At 46.2% G+C, this 24,854-nt stretch overlaps 1 protein-coding gene across 2 annotated transcripts in view; it reads left to right on the top strand.

Moving 5' to 3' along the window:
- Positions 1 to 24,854, top strand: part of LOC116951983 (glutamate receptor ionotropic, NMDA 3A-like) — an 88,901-nt gene that overhangs the window by 6,670 nt on the left and 57,377 nt on the right. For both annotated transcript variants that reach the window (XM_032970936.2, XM_076073989.1), the window contains exon 2: positions 18,505 to 19,103. In XM_032970936.2, the coding sequence (XP_032826827.2) occupies positions 18,505 to 19,103 (599 nt within the window). The remainder of the gene's footprint in view (positions 1 to 18,504; positions 19,104 to 24,854) is intronic.

Here is a 24,854-nt window from a genome sequence, read left to right as displayed (position 1 = left end):
CCGCACCTCCGATGAGCGCGGTTGGCTAAGTACGGTGCAAAAGAAGTTCGACATGCACGCAAACAACGCCTATAGCTTTCATTCGGACACCTTTAGCACTTGTTCGCATCGTTGTAAATCCAATGGCGACACTCACTGGGCGTGATTGTGTCTGCTCAGCTCTGCCGCGCGCATGGCTTTTATATTTGCATGGGTAGCTCACGGTCGCGGGAGATGCTGGGAGCAGCTGTGGCGCAGTGGGTCGCACGGTGAATAACCCACCACACTACGAATCTAGAAACCTGAGTTTGATTCCTGGTCATGGCTAATATCAATGGCGAGTAATATCCGAATCAGTGCCATGGGCTCCCTTCTTATACATATGCACTGACCGGCAAGATGAAGTATACTCTTTGGTTCCATTCGGTAAAGTCACGTAGGTAAAAAAATAAAACAACAAAAATGACGACGTTTCGGCCACAACACAAGCGGGCTTCATCAGGTGAAGGGACCAGCCTGTCTCGAAGACTGCGCTGGAGTGAAACAGAGCCAAGCTCAGACTACGACCTTTAAGCTTCGAGACAGGCTGGTCCCTTCACCTGATGAAGGCCGCTTGTGTTGTGGCCGAAACGTCGTAATTTTTTTAAATTTTTTTTTTACCTACGTGACTTTACCGAATAGAACCAAAGAGTATGGATCCTTGCAGTCACGAAAGCTTCAAATCCAAGATGAAGTATGGTCAATCCTCATGACCACATGGTGAGCGGAACCCTTCATCCAGCAGTGGATTGGCAAAGGGCTGTAAATGATGAAGTTGTGCAGTATAGATGGCTGGCGTTTCAAAGAGAACTTAACCGCGCCATGTTCTGCACTACGCGGAGATGCCATTGTTTTAGATATTCCACGGAAATACCTCTACCATTGCCTGCCATTGGAAGCAATGAGTATTCAGATGCACGTGGCGATCTCAACGAATGGCTTATTATGTGCAGATGACTCCAAGCACTCTCCAAAACTTTGTTCGTTGGGTTTTTTGGCCGGGTTACAAAATAAAACGAAACCATGGTTCATTTGCATAGCGCCCGTCTCTACAAAGCCCTTGAAAGAAACCCACGTTTAATTCATCGTGCCACTGAAAACCTCATGCCCGCATAACAGCGCACTTACCCATCCTGCCGAGACCCTGAATTTGTTGTTGTTTTTTTGCATACCGTCTCGTTGTCCAGTTTATCCTCGGTGGCCAAAAAAACAGGGGAAGGTAACGATGGGGGGGGTATTTATCGTGAAATGTTTATATTCGCGACTGACACACAAATGCCCGGGTAATAGCCGCGCAAAGAGTGGGCCATAATAGCCATCCTGAAACCAACGCTGGCACTTAAGACCACGGTGTAATTCATCATATCGAAAATGCCATTTTTTCTTTTTTTACGATGGCGGATAAGTGAAAAGGGTCTCTGTATGTATGTTGAACTTCTTTCTCACCGTACGTCGTCAACGGTGCTAATTGGAGCTGCAGGAAAAACGTCTCGGGCAGCGGTGCTTGACCTTTCCTGCAGCCTTGCAACCCTTTCGTTCTCAATCGTAAAAAAAAAAACTGCAATATTAATAATTTAGTTGCTACTTACGTGCGCATGCTGCATTTGTGTTTCGATTATTTACCGTCTAAAAAAAAGATCTGGCCATGTCTCGCACCCCCAGCAGGGCCATCTCGCATCCCAAGTGGCGTGTAGTGTGCACCCTGGGTTAAGACTAAAAAGAAGAACCGCTGCTCAATCAAGCGGCTCGCGTTTGTCTTCTTTTTTCACTTTATTTGTCGCTTCTCTCTCCGGACGGCGACGTATCACGGGCGACGGTTTTGTTGTTGTTGTTCTTGTTGTGTGTCGTCCTCGCCTCTTAAGCGGCCCACGCAGTGTTGCGTAGAACGCCGTCGGGTCAAGGTGAGACGCGCGGCGGAATGCGCCTTCACACACCCGGCGCCTGCATCCATCAGCCGTCATCCGCTCGGTGCATCGGTCAACCTTTGACTCCCGTTAACCACTCTCCATCTCGTTTGCCTCCCGCCTAGTTCCCCGCTGCATTGTGGGAGCAATGAGATCGCGTGGCGGCGCACGATCTGTCAGTGGAATTACATTTTTTTCATGGGAAAAAAAAACCGTTACGTTATTCTACAATATGAGACCTCCTTTGCCAGTAGCAAGGTATAGTAATAAGTTTTTATCCTTTTATCTGGCACCAAAACTGACACCTTTATACAAGGGATCATGTTTGCAATAACCACAACACAAGCAGTCAAAATGCAAACAAAAGAGACAACTCTGATAATGATATTGGCACTGTCCTTGAATTTGATTGGTCCACACCCGAGACGGCTTTTCTTAGAGCCTAGTCTCCACTGGTGTTGGACCAGATGATGCCAAAAGGCGTACAACTCAAAAACAGCGCACTATCAGAGTACTGAGATCTCGGGGTAAGCATTTACATTATGAGACCTCCTTTGCCAGTAGCAAGATATAGTAATAGGTTTTTACCCTTTTATCTGGCAAGGGTAAAAACCTATTACTATATCTTGCTACTGGCAAAGGAGGTCTCATAATGTAAATGCTTACCCCGAGCTCTCAATACTCTGATAGTGCGCGCATACTGCCAATGAATTGTGGCGGACCCACTTTTACAGAATCAGAATATTTATTCATTTTGCAGGATTCTGACGAGCAATGAAGCTCTTTTTCCACAGATGTCCATCTCCTGGGCGTGTGTTCCCTCCTTTGGCTGCTGCTCCACGTTTAGGCTTGACCACCGCCCGTCGTGCCCACAGGCGACGTGTCCTGCCAAAACCCCGTTTGCTTTTCTCAACAGTCAATATGAGGACCCTACCTTGCATGTGTTCTCCGTACCAGAGGTGTTCCCCTGTCTCTGGAGTGTCATTCCAAGCATGCGTCTCTCATCGTTTCACTCCGCCCGTTTCAGCTCGTGTTACTTTGTTCATTTCATCACACCGCTGTTATTAAACAATTGTTGCTTTCAATCGGCATTTCTTAGCTGCTATGTGAAAGACCCAACGCAGAAGAGACCTGGGTTTGAGCTTCAACGAAGCTCATTGTGGGCCCTAAGCCGTATCCGCACAAACCGTGGCAGTAGATGCGGATATCTGATGCACAAATGGACAATTAAAAACTCTCCAGTGTGCGACTGTGGTCATCCAGAACAGACCGCACAACGTATAACAACGCAATGCCCTATGCACAAATAACGAAGGAGACGTCCGAGCGATACACTCCCACTGCTCTTGGCGCGGTTATCCGGCTTGACCACCTGAATGTGAAATTATAGTTGTTGCTCTGCTTCTATACCAGCCGTATGAAAGAAGACGACATTCGACGTTTGTAAAATTCTTAAGAAATGCCTGAGGCTCAGAAAAATATAGTATACGGATCAGAAACACTTGAACACTGACTAAGAAAAGCATGTGGAGTATCGATATCTGTCATATGACTGATGAATAAAGCGAGACGCTGGTCATGGAGGTTGTTTGACCATACTTCTCCACATTGGTTAGTGTGGGTTGGTAAAGGGTGGGGTGATTTGGGGCTGGGGTATATCACTGGTTCAGATATCACTCTCCACTGATGCTAGCTGAGGTAATATATATGATGGAAGAAAAAAATGTTACACATTGGAACATATTCTTGGTTCTTTCGGTAAAGTCACGTAGAAGGGAAACAATAAAATAATACAAATATAAAACAATAATATTCTCACGCCGTTTCGACTGAAACACAAGCAATCATCATCAGGTGTGAAAACCACAACAAGAAAATTTGAAAAAAGTGGCTATTTATTATTTTATTGTTTCCCTTCTACATGACTTTACCGAAAGAACCAATAATATGAATCCCTGTAGTCACGAAAGCTTTAAATCAACATTGGAACATGTTTTTTTCCCTCTCATTTAGAGCTATGAAATCAGCTCATGGAAGCAGTTTAGGGCGGCCTTCATCATCCAGCGGTGGAATGACTGTGGGTGATGGTCATCAGTAATCTATCCTGAATTAGAATTTTAAATGATTTTTTTTCGTGGGGCGGTGGGGGGGGGGTTATTGTTTGTTCTGTAAATATTGGAATTTCTTTCCTGTTTTCTCCATCCTTATTTAAGGCCACGGTCTGACTTGAAATACATGGCTCGTGGTCTCAGTGGGCTCTTAAGGGGTCACCAAGGTCACCCGAGTGCCATCTATCACCGATTTAGATCAAGGGTAAAGAGTCAAACACTCGTGCAAAGCGATGGAAATGAACAGGTGTGCAAAGCGGGTGCAAATTCGATTTTTTTTGGAGGCTACAACTTGGGAAAATATTGCAAATGAACCTTTTACATGGCAGACAAAACGTTGGCCAGTGTTTCACAAGCACAAATAACAACAATTGCGGTGCTGTTGGCGCACTGGTCAACAACACCGCTCACAAGAGGAAATAAATGTACATGTCGGTTTTGCTCGCGTAAAAAAAAAAAGATTTGACCGATTGGCATTCATTCTTTTATCTACGTGTTTTTCTTCGTGTCTGCAAGTACGTGTGTACGTTGAACTTCTTTCGCACCGTACGTAGCCAACGGCGCTAATCGGAGGTACGGGGGTAGGACAACAAAACTGAACACAAAAAACAGTTCTAGTTTTTTTTACCTAGGTTTCAAACTGCAAAGCCCCAGTGGCTCCCTGATATCGGACGGAAGAGCGTTCCAGACGGCCGCGGAAGCCCCATCTGAAAGCGCGCGATGCGGTGGCCGTCTTTGTTCGATTGGCCAGTCAAAAGAAAGAGGAGGAAATGGCCACGCTTTACCCCTCCTTACGCAACCTGCTGATCGACCGACTGTGGTGCAACCCATGGGTGGACAGAGGCGGGGGCATTGAAGAGATGTGCACCGTTCCTAATAAGTATACATTCTGAGCACGAATCTTCCCCACGCGTCTTTGCATACTTTTCAGATAGGTTTCGCCATCAAAATTACTCGTCCTCGTTCATAGAGAAATGTATAGCTTGGTTCATATGAAGGGGTGGGGGCGGGGGTGTAAACTGTGGACCGCTCTTCCGTGAGCTATCAGGATCTCCGAGTCTGTCTACATGTTTTAAATGCGTCTTATTAAAACCTATTCATACGCTTCCGCTCATTAAAGTTTGAGTTCATTTAGTAAATTGTTTTTTTTATGTATTAATACTACAGTTATATTTGTGCCGAGTGTCTGCTGCTGTTATGATCCTTGATGAAAAGCGCTATATAAATGGTATTATTAGTATTAAATACAATAAGTAAGCAAGAATATGCCTCATTCCGATATATGTCCCGGAAGCTGTGATAGGGCCTCTAACGCTGTGGCGACACCAACACTTGTACAAGTCTCTCTGGACAATGGTGCTGCTCACAAATCAAATTACTATCTCCCCGCACATTCAAAACATATATTTAAATATATATAGTACACCTCCCATTAGCCTTGCGGGAGTGACTCTTTTCAGCAGCTTGGCTTAATAAAATCAGACACTCCACCAGTGTTTTTTTTTCTCCCTTTCATGCAGTGTCTCATCGGCAGAGTCAGGGTCGCTTGGAACCAATGCTGGTGATCTGCCAGAAATCTCGACGCAAGGGCCGGGCCCTTGTCTATTGGATGTGGGTCCTATATCAAGCGGATAGCGATTACAAAAAAATCGCATCTCATTGTCAAGAACAGTGCGTGTCCCCCCCCCCCAATCCTTCTTATTTGAATGAGACATAAGCACTCGCACCTGGGGGTTTTTTCCAGTGTTTGAAAAAAATAAGAATGTGTTTTGCCAATTTCTGACAATAGAACAAGTGTTGAAATGTTCAAACACCAAATAGCTACCTTTTTCAAGGAATCAAGTATGCATTAACCACACTTACTTGTGGTGAGCATGCATTATTTCTGGAAATGGTAAAAGCTATTCTTATTTTTTCATACTTTGATATTGTAAAAAAAGGTCCCATGATAGTTTGCAGTGTTAGCTGCAAAGGTTGTTATCATTGTCACGCTCCTGTCTCCTTTCATTACATCCATTCGTCTTTTGTTGTTAATCCCATCTAGGGGTGTGGGGGGGGGCTAAGTGTCATTTGCGTGTGTTTTATGTCACTGGTTGACTCATAACAACGAGCGGAGCGCCAAGCGGCTAAAACACAGCAAGTTGGCACGTTTTGGGGGCACAGGTGGTGCATCGGCCAGTCAGTCAACCCATGGCACCTGCTGGGTCTGTCCCGTGACCTCCTCCCAGCGGGCGTTCGACACTTCACGTGGCCTCACGTGGCCTTAAAGTGCACACAGCCTGGCACAAACGCCATGGTGACGTAACCGCCACTTAGTTGCGAATGGGGATTGTTGTTGTTGGTGGTGGTGGTGGTGGTCGACTCAGCCTCAAAGGTGGCCGGGCGTGGTGCTGGCCACCCAATCCCTCGTGTGCCGTTGCGGTCTTCACAGGGTGTTCGCTCACAGCACGTGCCCCAATGGTCAGTTCAGGCGATACGGGGAGGGGGTGGTGGTGGGGGGGGGAGGAATCATTGTCTTCGTGAGACTAAAATATAGAGCTTACTTGCACCTGTACCTAACCTGTCATCTTTACACTTGCACTCTTATTGTTTTTGTTTGACTCGCGTGTGTTTCGTTTTCGGACCGTCACACACCTCGCTTGTTAGCTGTGCAAATATTCCTCAAGGACCCCTGCAGCTGCTGTACTCCGTGCTCGTTCTCTGCTCCCCTTGTAAAATAATCAGGGGTGGGGTGGAGAGCTGACTAAACGGGATCACCGTCGTGAACAAAACCAAATAAACTTCGACGTATCAAAAAGAGAATACAACAGAGAGCATAAACCGCGAGGAGGTAAATGATGGGGGGTGCAGGGTTGTCGGAATGTAGGCAAAGAGGTTGAATCGATACGAACTGGCAAGCCGCATCCTTGGGTTAACGCTCATCCCCATCACCAGCCGTGCTCACTCCACGGCTAGATGGTGTCTACCCACGAGTTGTCTCCGTCTCTCTCTCTCTCTCGCTCTCTCAGTCCTGCGTGGTAGACACACATCTGCCGCGTCTCATTGCTTTAGCAGCCACTTGGCCACTTCTTGACTCCGGGCCTTCATCCAGCAGTGGATTGAAAAGGGGCCGTCGTTGATTTAATAACAGCAGCCGATCTGTCCACGCGACACCCATGATTGACCGCGATCGACTTGCCACTAAGTGGTACCTCCTTTATTGACCGTGGCCAGATGATGGGCCAAGTCAATTCCGAGAGAGAAATGTGAACTTCACATCCTTCTGATTGAGAGTGTCCCCAACACTTTGATCGCCCTTGCATGCAGCTTGTTGAAAGGAGGAAGAGTTCATGAACAGCGAACGGGCTGGCAATCCACAATGCATCAATGGAGCTTTGCTATTTTGTGACAGAGTTCTCGTGCACAAAAACTGTTTACCCACGGCACACCACGGGAACGGGGAGCAGAGTGAGTTGTGCAAAAGGGGCAGACGGGGGCAAGATGCCGGGACGGCGGAAATCCCCAGGAGGGCACTGCTCACGATGAGCGGCAGGAAGGAGGAAGGAGTGCTGGGCCGGAAGGTCAAGAGCGAGTGGGTCACCATGTCCGGGAATGAGAGGAGTGAAGATGATAAGAGAGGAGCGAAGAGGGAAGGGAGGAGTGAGATGAAGTGTTTTAGGTCTGCTTTGTGTTCACGAATGCGGTCCGAGACATGTCGTTTGGTTTCTCCAATGTAACTACTACCACAGAGGCAACTTAGTTTGTAGACGCCAGGGTACTGTATGTCCGGAATCACATCTTTACAGACGGAACCAGATCACGGATTTGATGTAATGTGTTGAAACGGACCTGGATCTTGTGTTTATTCAAGATTTTGGAGATTTTTTTGTGATCCCCACAATGTAAGGTAAAGTGATTGTTTTGAAAGGCTCCTCAAGAGGGTCCTTCTTCATGGTTGGAGTAATAGATTTGTGGATTGTGTAGTCGGAGTAACCATTAGCCTAAAGAGCTTGGTGTACGTGCTTGAGTTCACTGGGTATGTGTTCCTGGTCGGATATGCATTGGGCTCTATGGTGCAGAGTCTTGATGAGGGAATTCTTCTGGGATGGATGGTGGTGGGAATCCGGTTTCAGGTAAGCATCCGTATGGGTAGCTTTCCTGTAGACAGAGTGGCTCATTGAACCATCAGGTCTCTTTTTTATTAGGACATCCAAAAAAGGTAGCTTGCCATCTTTGTCGACTTCCATGGTAAATCTGATGGCTGGGTGTATAGAATTGATGTGATCGAAGAATTGATCTAGAGCAGGCCGGCTATGTGGCCAGATGACAAAAGTGTCATCCACGTACTTCTTCCATAAGGTTGGGCGTAGAGTGGCAGTCTGGATGGCGTCAGTCTCAAATTTCTCCACGAAAATGTTGGCTACAACTGGAGATAGGGGGGAGCCCATTGGGGTGCCCTCAGTTTGTTTGTAGAAAGTTCCATTCCAAGTGAAGTATGTATTGGTAAAGCAGTGTCTCACCAGGGGGGGTACCTCAGTGTTTAGTCCTTGATGAACCAAGTCTTCAATGATTGAGATGGTGTCAGGTACAGGAACTTTGATAAATAAGGAAACTACATCAAAACTGAAAAGCAGGTCATCTGGGGACAGGGAAATACCCTTGATTGTCGATACCAGGTGAGTAGAATTTTGTACCGCAGAGGTGGTTTTTCCAGTGAAAGACCGCAGGATTTCAGACAGAAAACGAGCCAAATTTTGATCTAAAGCTTTCGTGACTGCAGTAATTCATATTCTTAGTTTTTTCGGTAAAGTCACGTTGACTTTACCGAAAAAACTAAGAATAATAAAACGAGCCAGTTTGTAGGTGGGGGAGTTGATTGTAGAGACGATGGGACGAAGGGGTGTATCTACTTTATGTATTTTTGGTAAGCCGTATAATCTTGGTGGCCTGGCAGCAAAAGGTTTCAACGAAAACTGTTTGGTTTGATTAATTAATGCGGTTGAATCAGAAATTATTTTGTTGGTTTGTATGACGAGGCTGTTGGTGGGATCTCTTTTTATTTTTGTATAGCTGCCATCGTTGAGTAATTCTTAATTTTGTTGTTATATTCTATTTTATCCATGATAACAGTGGCATTGCCCTTGTCGGCTGAGAGGATGACAATGTCATCCCTATTTTTTTAATTTAGATAGTTCAAAACGCTCATCTTTGCTGAGGTTGCTAGCTGGCATCTTAGCGTTTTTGAGGGTTGCAGCGATTTCAGATCTTGCTACGTCTGCAGCGATGTGACCCAGGCCCTTGAGAACCACGTCTACTTGGACAATGATATCATTACATCTGCAGCGATGTGACCCAGGCCCTTGAGAGCCACGTCTACTTGGGCAATGATATCATTAACTGGTGTGTTTAGGTGTGACTGCAAAGTTTAGCCCTTTAGCTAAAACCGATTTCAGACCTAGATTTGAAGTTTTCGTGACTGCAAGGATTAATACTCTTTGTTTTTTTTGGTAAAGTCACGTAGGTAAAATAAAATAAAACAACTAAATTAAATCACGACGTTTCAGAAGCAACACAAGCTTCCGTCTTCAGGTGGCTTATCTCGTTGTCTGTTAAAAGCTCTAACGGATAGGTGGAAATCCTCCCCGTAGAGGTCATTAATTCTAGATTTGAAGCTTTCGTGACTACAAGGATTCATACTCTGTTTTTTTCGGTAAAGTCACGTAGGTGAAATAAAATAAAACAACTAAATTAAATCACAACGAGATAAGCGACCTGAAAACGGAAGCTTGTGTTGCCTCCGAAACATCGTGATTTAATTTAGTTGTTTTATTTTATTTTATATTACCTACGTGACTTTACCGAAAAAACCAAAGAGTATGAATGCCTGCAGTCATGAAAGCTTCAAATCTAGAATTAATGACCTCTACGAGGAGGATTTCCACCTATCTGTTAGAGCCTTTAACAGACAACGAGATAAGCCACCTGAAGACGGAAGCTTGTGTTGCCTCCGAAACGTCGTGATTTAATTTAGTTGTTTTATTTTATTTTACGTACGTGAAAATTAGTGAAGAACACTGCTCTCTCTCTCGAGTATTTTGGTTTGTTCTACCACGCTGTCCAGATGTCTTGGAAGAGGTGGGAGCACACCCACACTTTACTCCAGCCCACGCGACCTGCCGATGGCCAAACTGTGGTGTCCTTATTTAAAGTATTTGGCTGCGATACATTGCCACATGATAAGCTACTTCGTTGGGGTATAATTTATGATGGCCAAGTCGCTGCTGAAAAGAGCTGTATAACTCAGTGGGCCTTACATGGTAACATTATAACAACAAACAAAAAGTTTGTGCATGTATAGAATTGTTTTTATCCTGCTGTGTGGACAGAGGTGGGCAGCGTTAAACACATCCCTGCGGAGGGAGGAGCAGGTAGGAACGTTGGGTTGCTCGGTCAATGGCCAGGGTCAACGTCGGCACCACCACGTGGTGTATTCCGCAAATATGCCCGACTGTGAGGGCGGGCACAAGCCGGCGTGAGTAGATTAAACGTTGAGTTTTATAAGGGCACCACGGGGTGACCAGCCCCTCGCCACCCAGCCCCACCCCTCCCACCCCCCACCTCTCCAACCCTCCCCACCCCCCACCCAGCCCCACCCTCCCCACCCTCCCCACCCTCCCCTCCCCACCCTCCCCACCCAGCCCCTCCCCACCCTCCCCACCCAGCCCCTCCCCATCCAGCCCCTCCCCACCCTCCCCTCCCCACCCTCCCCAGCCCCTCCCGTCCCCACCCAGCCCCTCCCCACCCTCCCCTCTCCACCCAGCCCCACCCCTCCCATTTTATCCGGGTGTCCGGATACACGTGGACAGACATCCACAGACATACACAATTAATCCCCTGCCTCCTGTGAATTAATTCCGGTTGGGCTTCCAGTCCACTACCTTTCCTACCAGTATAAACTTGCACCACTGGTCGAACTGGCGACTTCTGAATTGCAGGTCCACTGCATCCGCATCGGTGAAAAGAGAAGGCGCTTCTTTTCGAAAGTATTTCACTTCCAATTGTAAGAATTGTAAGGATCCCACTTCCAATTGTATTCAAAAACCATTCACAACCGAGTGGTGCCATTAGTAAGCCTCGTGGTATGCTTCACCGAAATCGTTGATGGTTTTTTGTGCTTTTTGGGGGGTATTTTCCCACAAAATTTATTTCAATCGATGGGTTTTCTCTCAGCGTTTGTCAAGCCGTGATATGAAGAATTCATTCAAAGACATCTCAGAGCGGTGCACTTCATTTGTTAGAGACTAGCTATGGAAGACATTTTTTTTCTTCACAGGACCACTGACAAATCTTTCAAGTGGGCTTATTTGTATACTCTCCACAGAAAAGGATACACTTTGCCACTCACCCTGCTATAACATTGTCCCTTGATGGTCAATTTCTCATGATCTACATGACATGGAGAGGCTCTCATCTAATAGTGGATTGACACAATTTAAGTGCACGTGGTTTAATCTCAAAAATACAACATTATCGTGCTTAAATAAATCCTAATTTTAGATGTTTTTAAACTACACTATTTTTATTTCACCAAGCAAGGCCCACTGAACTATATAGGTATTTTTCATAAGCGACCGGGCCACAAATGATAGGTCAACGAAGTGGCTTATCACTTGGAAATTCATAGCAGCCAAATACTCTGAACGCATATTTCTAAATTTCGAGGGAAAACCCGGAGAAAAGATCCGCGCGACCACGGGGAGAGAGACACGCAAACCCCAAATATGCAATTGTCAAGGTCGGGATGGAGCCCACGACCTCCCGTATACCAGGCGAGATAGCTAACATCTCGCCACCGTGGCGCCCCCTATTCATTGGACAGCACTTACTCAGATTCGATGCTGAGCAGCGGTTTTGACAAACTTGGCTTCGCTTTTGCCGTTCGTTTCTTCTCAACCGTGTTGAAAGCGGAAGTCGGTGCCGCCCGGTATCGATTTGTGGTTGAAGGAAAATCTTTTTGTAATTCCGGAAATGTCACAGGGAGCTCAGGGGAGTTGCCCCGTGTTCCCGAAGACGCCGGCACACGGCTGTTGTATTGCTCCGGCTACTGCGCACGCTGTCACAACCGTGCGTGTTATCTCTTATTAAATATTTAGTGGGGTTTTTTTTTTATTTTGCGCGTGCATTTGGGACGACCCGAGTTTTTGCCGCTGACGATTGTTTGGTTTAGCCATGTTTGTTTGTTGAAGTACAGAGTTAGCCCGATAACTTTAATCTAAATTATGTCATGGTTGTTATTGTTTGACTTGCATCCCACTGGGATTTTTAGCACACAGCGATGATATACGGTGTTTTTTTTTCTGGAAGACTTTGCTGTTTTTTTTCCTGGATATTTCTGTTGCGCGTAGTCACTTTAAGATTTACCATGGAAGGCGGTTGCACCTGAGTCAAGAAGCAGCATGGCTTACAGGGCTCACAGGGCTTTACCTAATAAATGAAACTGAAACTGAACACCGGTTCTGGGCCTCCACTACGTCGACACCCAGCCTCAAATGAGTATCTCGTGTGGTGTGTAAAGTTCGCCACTGGGGAGACAAAGGCGGCCGAGCGTGGTGCTAGCCACCTTATGTACCGCTCCTGCCATCATAGGTGCTCGCTAACAGCACCTGCTCCTACCGTCTGTTGAGGCTAAAGAGCGAATCTTTGTGTTTGCAAGTGCTCTTGGCGAGCACCTGTGAAGGCCGGCGCAGATTGGGGTAAGGGGGTGTCCGGTAACCAACACCGCACTTGGCCGCCTTTGTCTCCCCAGTGCTGATGTTTGCATACTGCACCAGGTACTCATTTACGGCTGAGTTGACCTATAGGGGATGCCCAGGACCATTTCAGACATTCGCCACTGTTATTGGTCGTAAGCAGGAATCAAACTTGGGTCGTCGTATTCATAGCATGGTATGTTGAAGGCTCTTCTGGGGATTTTGTCTCTCTGTTTTGCTTTTGTCAGCGGTGGTGTCGTGGTTTTGGTGTTAACTATCTCGCCTGGTATATAGGAGGTCGTGGGTTCCATCACGACCCTGACGCCTGTGTATTTGGAGTTTGCATGTGTCTCTCTCCCCGTGGTCGTGTGGATTTTTCTCCGGGTCCTCCAGTTTTTCCCTCCACATTTAGAACCAATGTCATGCGTTCAGGGTTTTTTGGCTGCTAATACATTTCCACATGATAAGCCACTTCGTTGAGGTATCATGTGTTGCCAGGTCGCTTCTGAAAAAAGAGCTATATAGCTCAGTGGGCCTTGCCCTGTAAAACAAAAAGTTGAGTTTTCATTTTAATGGCGTTGGCCATTACAGCTCAGCGGAATATCATCTATGTTTCACGTAGATTTTTGCAACGTCCACGCTTTTGTTTTGCTCTTGTTGGTGGTGTTATCCTGGCCCAACCCCTTCTCACCATTACGCTGGGATAATCGAGAGTTGACTGCGTGACAATCGTCTGTGCAAGAAGATCGCCGGACGGCATGCCATCCGGCAAATTATATTGAAACACTGTGAACCTAGAGGTGGACAAGCGGCCTGGGGCATAGTACCATCACCGACACTCAGCCGGCACTGCTGACATCCTAGATTCGAAACTGGGTTTCAGCCGTCCGTGATTAAATTACCTTTTCAATTGTGGTGAACTTTAAAAGGCGGCTAAAGCTCGGCCACCGACAGATGACCGCACGTGAAAGTCAACAAAAAAAACAGGTTACGTTTAACGAGGTTACTTACATGGCATTCGTATGGGATGACAGCAGAGTGAATGACGCTCTATAAAATGAAAGTGTTATTATATTCTTAGCTCTTTCGGTAAAGTCACGTTGAAGGGAAACAATAAAATAATAAAATATATATATAAAACAATGAAAATCCTCACGACGTTTTGACCATAACACAAACGGTCGTCATCAGGTGTGAAAAACCAACGGCAAGAAACATTTCACATCTGATGACGACCGTTTGTGTTATGGTCGAAACGTCGTGAGAATTTTTATTGTTTTACATATATTTTATTATTTTATTGTTTCCCTTCAACGTGACTTTACCGAAAGAGCTAAGAATATGAATTACTGCAGTCACGAAAGCTTTAAATCAAAAATGAAAGTGTTGTTATTATTACGTCATCTCCAAGTAGGGTTCGTGACTCTGCGCAAGCAAACGTAGCGCGTTCCAGCGAGTACGATTGAAGGGTTTTGTTTTGATTGCCATCTGACGCAAACGAAAAAATACTTGCAGGACTCATAAAAAGGTAGACCACTATTGGAGTGAATTCAGAAGTGGTTCTGTGACACAGTCTTTTTTGGGGGGCCATTCCCTGAAAAGAAAAACGTGGCCTACTGCTCACACAGAGAGATGCTCTCAAATGACATTCCTTTCTCCTCTCTCTCGATTGAAAACTCATTTCTTTAGAACTGCTTTTTGTGCTTAGTTTGTGGTTCTTCCCACCACGCCTCTGATTAGCACGGTGTGACGACGTACGGTGCGAAATAAGTTCGACATCATACACACGTACGGTATGACATGGCGTTGACAGCATAATTAATACGAATTTATTTACAGTCCTTTGCCAGTAACCGTACAACGTTGGGCCAACGTTGGCATAGGGTTTGAACCGTTGGCTCAAACGTTGGCTCATCGGTCCAAGTTTCTTCCGGTTGTCAGTCCAATTGTTGGACGAAGGCCTCCCAAAGACGTGTTCGTCATGGCGTTTTTTTTTTACCATACTTCACCACGCCGCGTCAGTGTGTGGGTTGGTGAACTTTCAGCTCTCACTCACCGCTGATGTTCGCTGCGGAGTCGGGTTCAGATTGCATGGTTCGCCGCGCACTGTCCACACCACTGCGCCATGGCAGCGGGATGTTAACTAACTCGCCTGGTATACAGGAGGTCGTGGGTTCGATCCCAATTCTTATGCCTGTGTATTCGGAGTTTGCATGTTCTCCCCGTGGTCGCGTGGATTTTTCTCCGGGTCCTCCGGTTTGTCTCTCCACATTTAGAGTCATGCGTTCAGAGTATTTGGCTGCTATACATTTTCACATCATACGCCACTCCGTTGCGCTATCATTTGTGGCCATCTCGCCTCTGAAAAAAGTGCTATATATCTCAGTGGGCCTTATCTAGTTAAATAAAACATTGTTTAATTGTTGAATAGTTTTAAAAGCACGCTGCAAGCTAAGATGCACCCGAGTAATGCAGCAACTAGGATGGTTGCTTGGTGGATTAGAATTATATATAGATAATAATGATGATGATGATGATAATCATGAACCCCCTTAGGTTAGCCAGTAAGACCTCACTGAGCCTCAAGATTATGTTTCAGTAGGGTGCTGCATTGGGATTATTCTTTCGAATTCTTTTTTTTTTGTCATAACTCTTTTTTCATGTTTAAGTGTCCAGAGAAAACCCACCGATGCTTGACGCTCGTAAATCCATACGGATATGTAAGTAACCTTGTTAAGCATAGTTGTGATTATAATCCAGTGTAATAGCACGGTTGACCATATACAGTGTGAAAGAAGTTCAACATACATACGGGAAAGTGGGGATGCAGAGGTTAGCAGACTGCGCTACGAAACTACAACAATTGAAATGTTATTTTTATTGTACTAGCTGAGGCCCATATGAGCTATACAGCTCTTTTTCAGAAGTGACCTGGCCACAAATGATAGCTCAACAAATTGGCGCATTATCATGTGGAAATGTACATCAGCCAAATAATCTAGACACACGTTTCTAAATGTGGATGGAAAAAACCGGAGGACCCAGAGAAAAATCCACACGACCACGGGGAAAACATGCAAACTCCAAATAAACAGGCGTCCGTCAGGGTGGGTATCGAAACCACGACCTCTTGTATACCGGGCAAGGCAGTTAACATATCGCGATGGTGGCGCCCTTCCCGTCACACATAAACGCAGTGGCCATAGCCAACATCATCAGCAACAATTGATTTTGTACCTGCACTGACCATTGTGGTGAAGTAGGGTCAAACCATTGCCACAAAAGGCACGGTGTTGAGAATACCTTCAACCGTCCATGACTCAACGGGCCCATACATTTAATGATTGCTCATTGTTCACGGTGTCTCGGCACGCGTGAGTCCCTTTTAAAACTAACGACATTTTTGTGTCACCTTCTCACGAGGCTGCCTTAATGCACCTCAAGACTTCGTCAGCAGTGAATTGGAGACCCCATTAGCTCGATTTGTTGTTGGCAAAATTTGCTTCGAGTGGAATGAATTTGCCTGGAATTTCGACCTCCACAAATGATCAACGTTGAAGTTACCCCAAGGACCCAATATGCCGTAATGTAAAGCGTCGCTCCACAATTTAGGCCATTATTCCGTCTCCCGCCGCGCGTATGAAAATACAAAAATAGACGAACAAATAAATTGGACGGCGCGCTCGTACCGTATAATTTTCCGCGCGTAACAGCACGTCCAGGGGAGCGTTTACAAAAGTGCGTCAAGGTTGAAATTGCAATAAAAAAGGACGCGTTATGCGCCAGGGAAGTGCTTCTTGTGGCTGGTAACGTGGCGCGTACCGCGGAGAGCGCACTTGCGGCGCTCCGCTCGCTGTCACCCTCTCTTCATCGCCCGCCTTGTGACTCCATCCGGCGGGGGTCAAACGTGGGCTGGTCGCAATCTGTCTGGCCGCCGTCAATTGAAGGAAAGGCAACAAATTCCACCGATGGATGCCACCCAAGCATGCCCTCTGTTCCGCGGTGATATTGTATAACCCCTTTGTCAAGCCGCTGCCTCCCGACGCTGTGTCAGTCATGAGGCTTGTTTGACCATGCTTCACCACGGTGGTCAATGCAGGTTGGTGAAATGGGAATGGGGGGGGGGGGCAGGACTAGGTCAGATATCACTCGTTCGCCGGGGTGAGTCAAGGCTGAGAACCCAATGTGGGTCGCCCGCTTCACAGTGCAGTTAACTAACCACGGAACTACTGCTTCTTCTGGCTATGACAGGAGCACTCAAAACGTGACGTGCAGTTACGGAGGCGATTCACCGAGGTGGTCAGGCGGCTTAAACGGAGGTCACAGTCACCGCCGTATCATAGCGTGGGGCCAGCACTGCTCAAATCCTGGGATTCGAGTTCAGGCCAACAACACAATCATATCAGAGGTGTCCCCGATATTGATTCTTAAGCTCGCGACCTCCACGACCAACGCAGGATTTTCAGGACTTCATCCAGGTGGTGGATTACCCTCAACTCCAGCTCTTTTTGCTGCTGGTCACTGAGGGCCATTGCCTTGCAACTGTCATTTGGAACACAAGCACACAAAAAAGTGACCATGGCCAAATAAGCCCAGAATTTGCCCGATCTCATCATGTCTCAGACCGCCATGCAAGGTTGAATTTGGGTTTCGAACACCCGCAAAAAAATGTTTTTTAACTATTATTTTTACCAGGTAAGGGCTCACTGAGCTACGTAGCTCTTTTTTTCAGAGGCTACCTGGCCATAAATGATAGCTCAACGAAGAGGTGTATCATCACATGGAAATGTATCGCAGCGACTAAACTGGGTCCCTCAAATTGTAGCGAGCTAATGCTCTCATCCTGAAACCCGGTAACCAATGACTGCATGCAAACAAAGAAAACAACCCCACCATGTGAAATTGACTTTTGCACTCAGCTTAATTCCAGCTCTGAGATCGTATGTGCATGCAGAGCCATTTATTGATTGATAATCCAGTACTCATCCATTCACTCCAAATCGCTTACTCACCGGAGGTCAGTTCCATTCCGTATTGCTCATCTATCGCTACTACCACTGTGGATACTGTTCCCATGAACTGTCGTCATTGATTCCTCCACTCGTGTTGAGGACTCGCTAAAGCAGAGTTTGGCTGTTTTGTCTCAAACGCACTGTGTTCAACCACCGCACTGCAGATCACAACAACACACTCACTCACCCACCCTCTAACTCACCGCACTGCAGGTAACAACAACAACTGACCCACTGACTCACTCACCTACTGATTTACTCACCCACTCACCCACCCTCTCACCGCACCGCAGGTCACAACATTTCACATCTGGTTCTTCCCTCGTGCTGCTCCACTTTGGACTTCCCTGCCAAAGCCTCCTTTACAACCTTGCTCAATTTAACAAAGTATTCACTCCTATCTACCGCAACTTTAATAGCGCTGATTGTTGCTGGCTGCTCGGCCCTTTCCAGCTTGTATTTGAGCAACCGCGAGCTGAAAAAAAATCATGCTCAAGTAAACTATTTTTTATTTCACCGGGTAAGGCCTACTCAACTATTTAGTAGCTCATTTGCAGAAGCGACTTGGCCGCAAATTATATCTCAACGAATTGGCTTATCACGCAGACATTTACAACATCTGCCAAAACAATCAAAGTAATAAAAAAATTATTTTATTAGCGGTAGAAAAAAAATCACACCCTGACGCATTGCCATTTTTCACCTCGCGGTGTGGGGGGACTGGGTGAGACAGGATTCCAACCGCCTGCTGCTGAGCTTCAGGACCCACCGGAGGACCTTCATGGACGTGCTCGTCGAGCTGCTGGAGATGCGCGGCTGGAGCGACGTGAGCCTCGTGGTGTGCAACGGCGACGTCCACTGGCACGTCTACGAGCAGTTCCTCAGCCACATCTACGTCAACTCCACCTTCGACATCCAGACGGTGCTCAATGTCAACCCGGCCGTGGGCCACCACGGCCTGGCGGAGCAGCTGCGCACCCTGAGGGGCGCGTCGGACACCATCGTCATGTTCGGCTGCGAGGTCGCCGAAGCCGGGGCCGTGTTCCGCGCCGCCGCCACCGCTCGCCTCCTCGCGCCCGCCTACCAGTGGGTGCTGGGCGACCCGCAGGACATCGAGGGCCTCCGCAGGGAGGAGTTCCCCCTCGGGCTGTTGGCGTTTGGCCGGACGCGCGACCCGAACCTCTCCAACTACCTGGTGGACTCGTTCGAGCTGGTGGCGCGCGCCATCCGGACGGCCGTCATGGTGCGGCCGGACCTCACACTCGTGCCCACGGTCACGAACTGCTTCGACCTGGACACGACGTCGGAGACGTCGGGACAGTACCTCTTCAGGTGAGAGGGGTGAAGTCACTTGCGGGCTGTGGCTCAGCAGGTAGACGGAGCTGAGGCTTGCGGTCGGAAGTGCCCGTGGTTCAAATTCTGAACTGGGGTTTAACGCCAGGGTCGACGAAATGAGTACCGCTCCGATTAGCACGGCTGGATACGTACGGTGAGAAAGAAATTCAATATACATACGTATATAAGTCGAGTGGTTAGTCTATGGCTAGATTCGATCTACCCTTCACCCCAAACGCAACCCTCCGTCCCCAACCCTGCCATAGGAATGTGGAATTTCCACCACTGGCGCAGGGCTTCAAACAGCAGACGAGTACTGCCTCGATGCTCATTTGAGAAATAAATAACTTTGACCTTGTTAATTGTACAATCATTGATGTTACACCACAGGAACTTGGGGGACAGAGACCATGGTTGATGATGGCCATGATGAGTATTGTCCTACTAAGTTGGTTTTCGAGGTCATGCTGCCGTACGGCTCTTCCGGTGCGTTTCCAGGTCTTACCGCGCGTTCTGTACGATGTCCAACGTTTCGCTCCACATGCCACGGAGCTTCTTCGGGAACTGAATGTTGACTACGGCACTCCGAGCTGCCACTGGAGCCCCTTGCTCAAGTAGCCCGATGCCTTCTCAGACCAATTGTGTGTAGACACACCGGTGTAGGCTTACATAATCCTTTATCCAGCAGTAGATCGACCATGGGCAGCTCCTGCTGCTGCTGCTGCTGCTACTGGTGACGATGATATACACACACCGTTCGAAACCGCCAGATGCACATTTTCACAGATCTGTGTTGACAAATCTCAAAAAGGAACCGGTATAAAAACTGCTCCCTCCCCCCCACCTCCCACCCCAAAGTGGGGGGTGGGGGCATGAAATATGAAATTGGATATTTCCCATGAGAACTAAAGACTCAGCTACAGTGTAGTTTTGCCAAATTTCAGCATTCCCGCTCTATTCGACCATCATTTGCATTAGCGATTCTCTCATTGGCTCACTCAAGGCCAGCTATATATAAACATATATATGAGATTTGGACTTAACAATTGAGCGCCGGGCATTTGGTGCGCGTGATTAGGATTGTAATGCGAAATATGCCACCATTGGCAATGAGTGCAAGGACACTCAATTATCTCCTCTCTCGGCTTAAACACCCCAAACGGTGTCCCTTTAATTACAAAGGGGACCACTTTTCAAGAGATCACCAGATTTTGTCGCATCGGCCCAAAGTGGGCCATTTGCTGCCGAACCGTTATATAACGGTTCGGCAGCACCCGGAGAACGGTTGCTTGAGGGCACTTTATACGTTGAAATTATTATTATCAGTGAGAAGTCGATATTTCAACATTCTTGGGAAAATAGAGCAGTGGCGCAACGGTGAGCACGCTTGCGCTCGGAAGCCGACAGCTCGCACACGCTCACCTTAGCCCGCCTGCACTAACCAAGGCGGTGAAGTATGGTCAAAGCAACGGTCATGGCCGACAGGAAAATTATATATTCTAGATTTGAAGCTATCGTGACTGCAAGGATCCATGCTCTTTGGTTCTATTCGGTAACGTGACTTTACCGAATAGAACCAAAGCGAAGGAAAATTTAAATTTGAGCATTTCATACATTTAAAGGCACAACGACAATAATAAAAAAAAACTCCCACGTGTTAAAAAGCTGCGAAGTTTGGAGTTGCCGAGCAATATTATAGGCAACCTTGACCGAAATAAATGCTCCACTGCAATGGAATGCTACAGCGGCTTGCATTGAGTGGTGACCTTTCTGTTTTTTTGCATTGCGCTGATAAATGGAACTTTGACGGGAGGAAAATTGGTTCCTTGTAGCAATAAGTTTGTTCATTCATCGAAAGACATTGCATGAAAAAAACGCTTTGCAGGTCTGATTTTAATACAGAGCAGAGGTCTATTGAATCATATGTCAAAATGCAAATGTAATCCTGGCCAAATAACTAACTGCTATCGCGTGACATTTACGAAATGTTCAAACTTCACGACTATTTCATTGAACTTCCAAAACATTATTTTATTTTTCACAAGACATTTCCAGGGGTGCGGGAAGGATGGGGGGGGGGGAGGGATATTTGTCAAATTTAAGACGCTGAAATAACCCTGCAATGTGTTTTTTTTGGGTCATACCGCCAGCATGCTGTCCGGCGCGATGAGCCCAGAACAACAGAGCGGGGGGGGGGTGGGGGGTTCAGACAACAACAAAAACGTTCGGCTCCAGGAGGGAGTTCACGCGGCGTGGAGCGAAACCTCGGCTGTCACTGCCGACGCCGTGTCGGAGGCAGAGCGCGCGGCAACAACCTGGGAGCGCACCGCGGGGCCGTATGGCCACGGACGCATAGCGCCCGGAACCGTTTGAACGAAACTTTGTTATTGTATTTTACTCGGCGACCTGGCTATCACGGATGACAGCTTCACGAAGTGGCTTCTTATCGACGTCGTCGTCATCATCACCACGTGGAAATTAATAGCAGCCAAATCGTTTAACGCAGAAACTGACGCATGGAACAATTTCAAGATGGATGTGAACAAAACGGTCAACGTTTTTTTGTCACGTTAGTAAAACAAGTGAAAGTGCAGCCCTGCAATTGCTCACTCAAGCCACTGCTGGCAGAAGGGGCCTCCACGAGAGGCAACCCGAGAGAAGGGCTCTAGATGGTGAAAATATCATGGAAGAGGATGGGAATACTGCCCACACTTTTTTTGGATTCTATCTTAGCAATCATTGGAAAGATTTGATAAATCATTTCAGTTCTTGATTGATTGTTCACGCTTACAGTGGCTTTCAGACAGCATACATAAAAACAAATTTCGTCTCCCCCCTCCTCTTTTCAAAAAATAGATGGACTAGTCCTGGGCAAACTGCCAATCGTTGCGCGTGACGCAAACGTTATTTTTTATATATATATATAAATAAATATGCCGTTTTCAAAATAAATTTATGCAAACCGACACACCTGATGATGACCGTTTGAGTTATGGTCGAAACGTCGTGAGAATTTTTTATTGTTTTATATATTTTGTTATTTTGTTGTTTCTCTTCAACGTGACTTTACCGAAAAAACTAAGAATATGAATTACTGCAGTCACGAAAGCTTTAAATCAAAATTTTATGAACTACTTGTTATTCTTTGGGTCTTTCGGTAAAGTCACGTAGATAGATTCAAAGAAAATAACAAAAAACTACGACGTTTCGATCGCAAAACAAGTGGTCGCCATCATTTAGGTAAAGTCATCATCAGGAATTCCTGCAGTAACGAAAGCTTTGAGTCAAGATTTAACTTTTTGTTATTTTACCAGGTAAGGCCCACTGAGCTGTATAGCTCTTTTTCAGAAGCGACCTGGATATCACAGTTGATTGCTCAACGAAGTGGCTCATCATCACGTGCAAATAGCTGCCAAACACTCTAAACGCTCATTGATTTCAAATGTTCGAGCAAAAAAAACGGAGGACCTGGAGAAAAATCCACACAACCACGCGGAGAGAGAGAGAGAGAAACGCAAACTCCAAATAAACAGGTGTCAGGGTCGGTATCGAACCCACGACCTCCTGCCTACCAGGCAAGGTAGTTAACATCTCCTAGCCACCGTGACCTCCTTATTCACACAGTGCAGCACTACCGGGCGCCGCCATTGTGGAACGCTCCGTGCATTGAGCTGTCTTCGCCAACACGTCACTGTTAGAAAAAGTTAGATTCGCAGAGTGCTTTGTTTACATTTTGAATACGATTGAAAGGCAAATACAAAATGCGTTTTTCTTACGCATGTACGTAATTGAGGCTATAGCTCAAGATACTTTTGCAAGCGGAATCTAAGAGTATTCTATTTTATTTTTACTTATGCAGGGACAGCAGGGTAGAATGCTAACGGGGACTGGGGAGACGATGTTCATAGCAGAAGAGAAAATGAAGACACTTGTATAGGAAGAAAGAGAAGCACACAGCCATGAGGCAGAACATACAAGTATTGATGATGTATTTGAACAGAGGAGTCTCAGCAATTGTCAACTGCCAGAAGAAAGGAATTATAGACCGTGGGGACAGTAGCAGATCGCGTAAAAATATGTCGTGAAACCCGCCACCACCCGACACAGCCAATCAGTCAGGTTTGTCTCAGACAATTTGAGAACTCAGAGAGTAAATGTTGTGGGTTTACTCTCCAACACACCGGTGTGCTGTACTAGTAACAATGTGGCATGCTCTGTTTACGTGACAAACCTTTCTAATTGGCTGTGTAGGGTGGTGACGGGTTTAATGACACATTTATATCTAACCCAAAAAAAACCCACATTATGGATGATATTGGTCGTGAAAGCCTACGCGTAGCAGAGACGGTTATTTCTCCAACCAAAAGAGAGAACGTTGATTGAGAGTTTTTTGACGGAAAGGCCCTTTTCGCGGCGTTGTTTTCATCGTTCTTGTTGTTGTTGTTGTTATTACAAAGGACACCTTGGAATTTCAGAATTCGCAGGGCGACTGGGAATTAATGCACTTATACATCTAGGCACTGCCTTCCTTAACAAAAGCCTCCACTTGTAAAAGTACTTAATACATCATCTGGCCACCTATTTAAAATCGAGCAGCTCTCCATACATAATGAATACAGCACTGCATGCAGCCATCACTTTAAGATACAGAGCCGATCAGTTAAGGTAGAACAGTGCCGGCAGTGGTGAGAACACAACGCTATTAACCCAGACACCTCACTGTGCAACAATTTTTTTAAAAAAAAATTATTCCTGGCTAGTAAGTGTTATTTACTTATTGCTTATGCCTCAAAAGTATGAAAATGGCTATTGTTCCCCACAAACTTTGCTTTTGTGACCATATTATAATGTTAACACCTGCAACCAGTGCTAGATTAAGCTAGTGCTGGGCCTGTAGCATATCTTATAAAGGGGCCCTAAATTAAAAAAAACACGTAAATATTAAAACACGAATTTTTCTACTTGCATAGTAAAATAATTATTTTTTACTTTGCTATACAGCCAGATAATACGACAAATCGATAACCTTAAACACCCAGTCGTTCATAAAAGTTGAAGGCAGTAAGGTACTATAGTAATTGAGCAAGTGCAGAATCACTGAACCGGAATTGATAGCTTGAAAGCATTAAGCGCGGGGCCCTTGAAAGTGCGGGGCCCGTAGAATATGTAGCTACTTTTGCTACTAAGATAATCCGGCACTGGTTAATACACGAGAATGATGAATATTATTCAAGTACAATCTCAATTGTAAGTGAGCTTGCGAAGGACACCTCTCGAGAGGGGATGGCAACCGACGGCCAAGACTAACGATTCATAATGAAGATTTTAGGAGTTAGCTCAGCACACCGGTGTGTTGGAGAGTAAAACCCACAACGTGCACAATTACTCTCCAACACACCGGTGTGCTGAAGCCACTGGCGTGTTTTGTTTACGTGACAAACCTTACAGATTGGCTGTGTCGGGTGGTGGTGGGTTAACGACACGTTTATATTTAAGCGATCTAACCCATGAAAACCTTTATTACGAATAATATTTCTCGTGAAAGCCTACTAAGTGTTAATCTGAAGACCAACGATGCAGTAGCAGCCGAAGGTAGAACCTGTCTGTATAGCTCGGGTATTCACAGCACAACAAACATGGTATTTATGGGAGGGAATGAAGTGACAGTAAGCTGTGTGGGCATTCATTGTGTTAATTTAGTCGGTGTGTTTTTGGTGTATTTTTACGTATGTATGTTCAACTTCTTTC

Source organism: Petromyzon marinus, chromosome 44, assembly GCF_048934315.1.
Source record: "Petromyzon marinus isolate PM22_M1 ecotype Great Lakes invasive population chromosome 44, UKy_Petmar_22M1.pri1.0, whole genome shotgun sequence".
In the NCBI taxonomy this organism is placed as follows: domain Eukaryota; kingdom Metazoa; phylum Chordata; class Hyperoartia; order Petromyzontiformes; family Petromyzontidae; genus Petromyzon; species Petromyzon marinus.
This window is presented reverse-complemented; position numbering and strand designations above follow the sequence as displayed.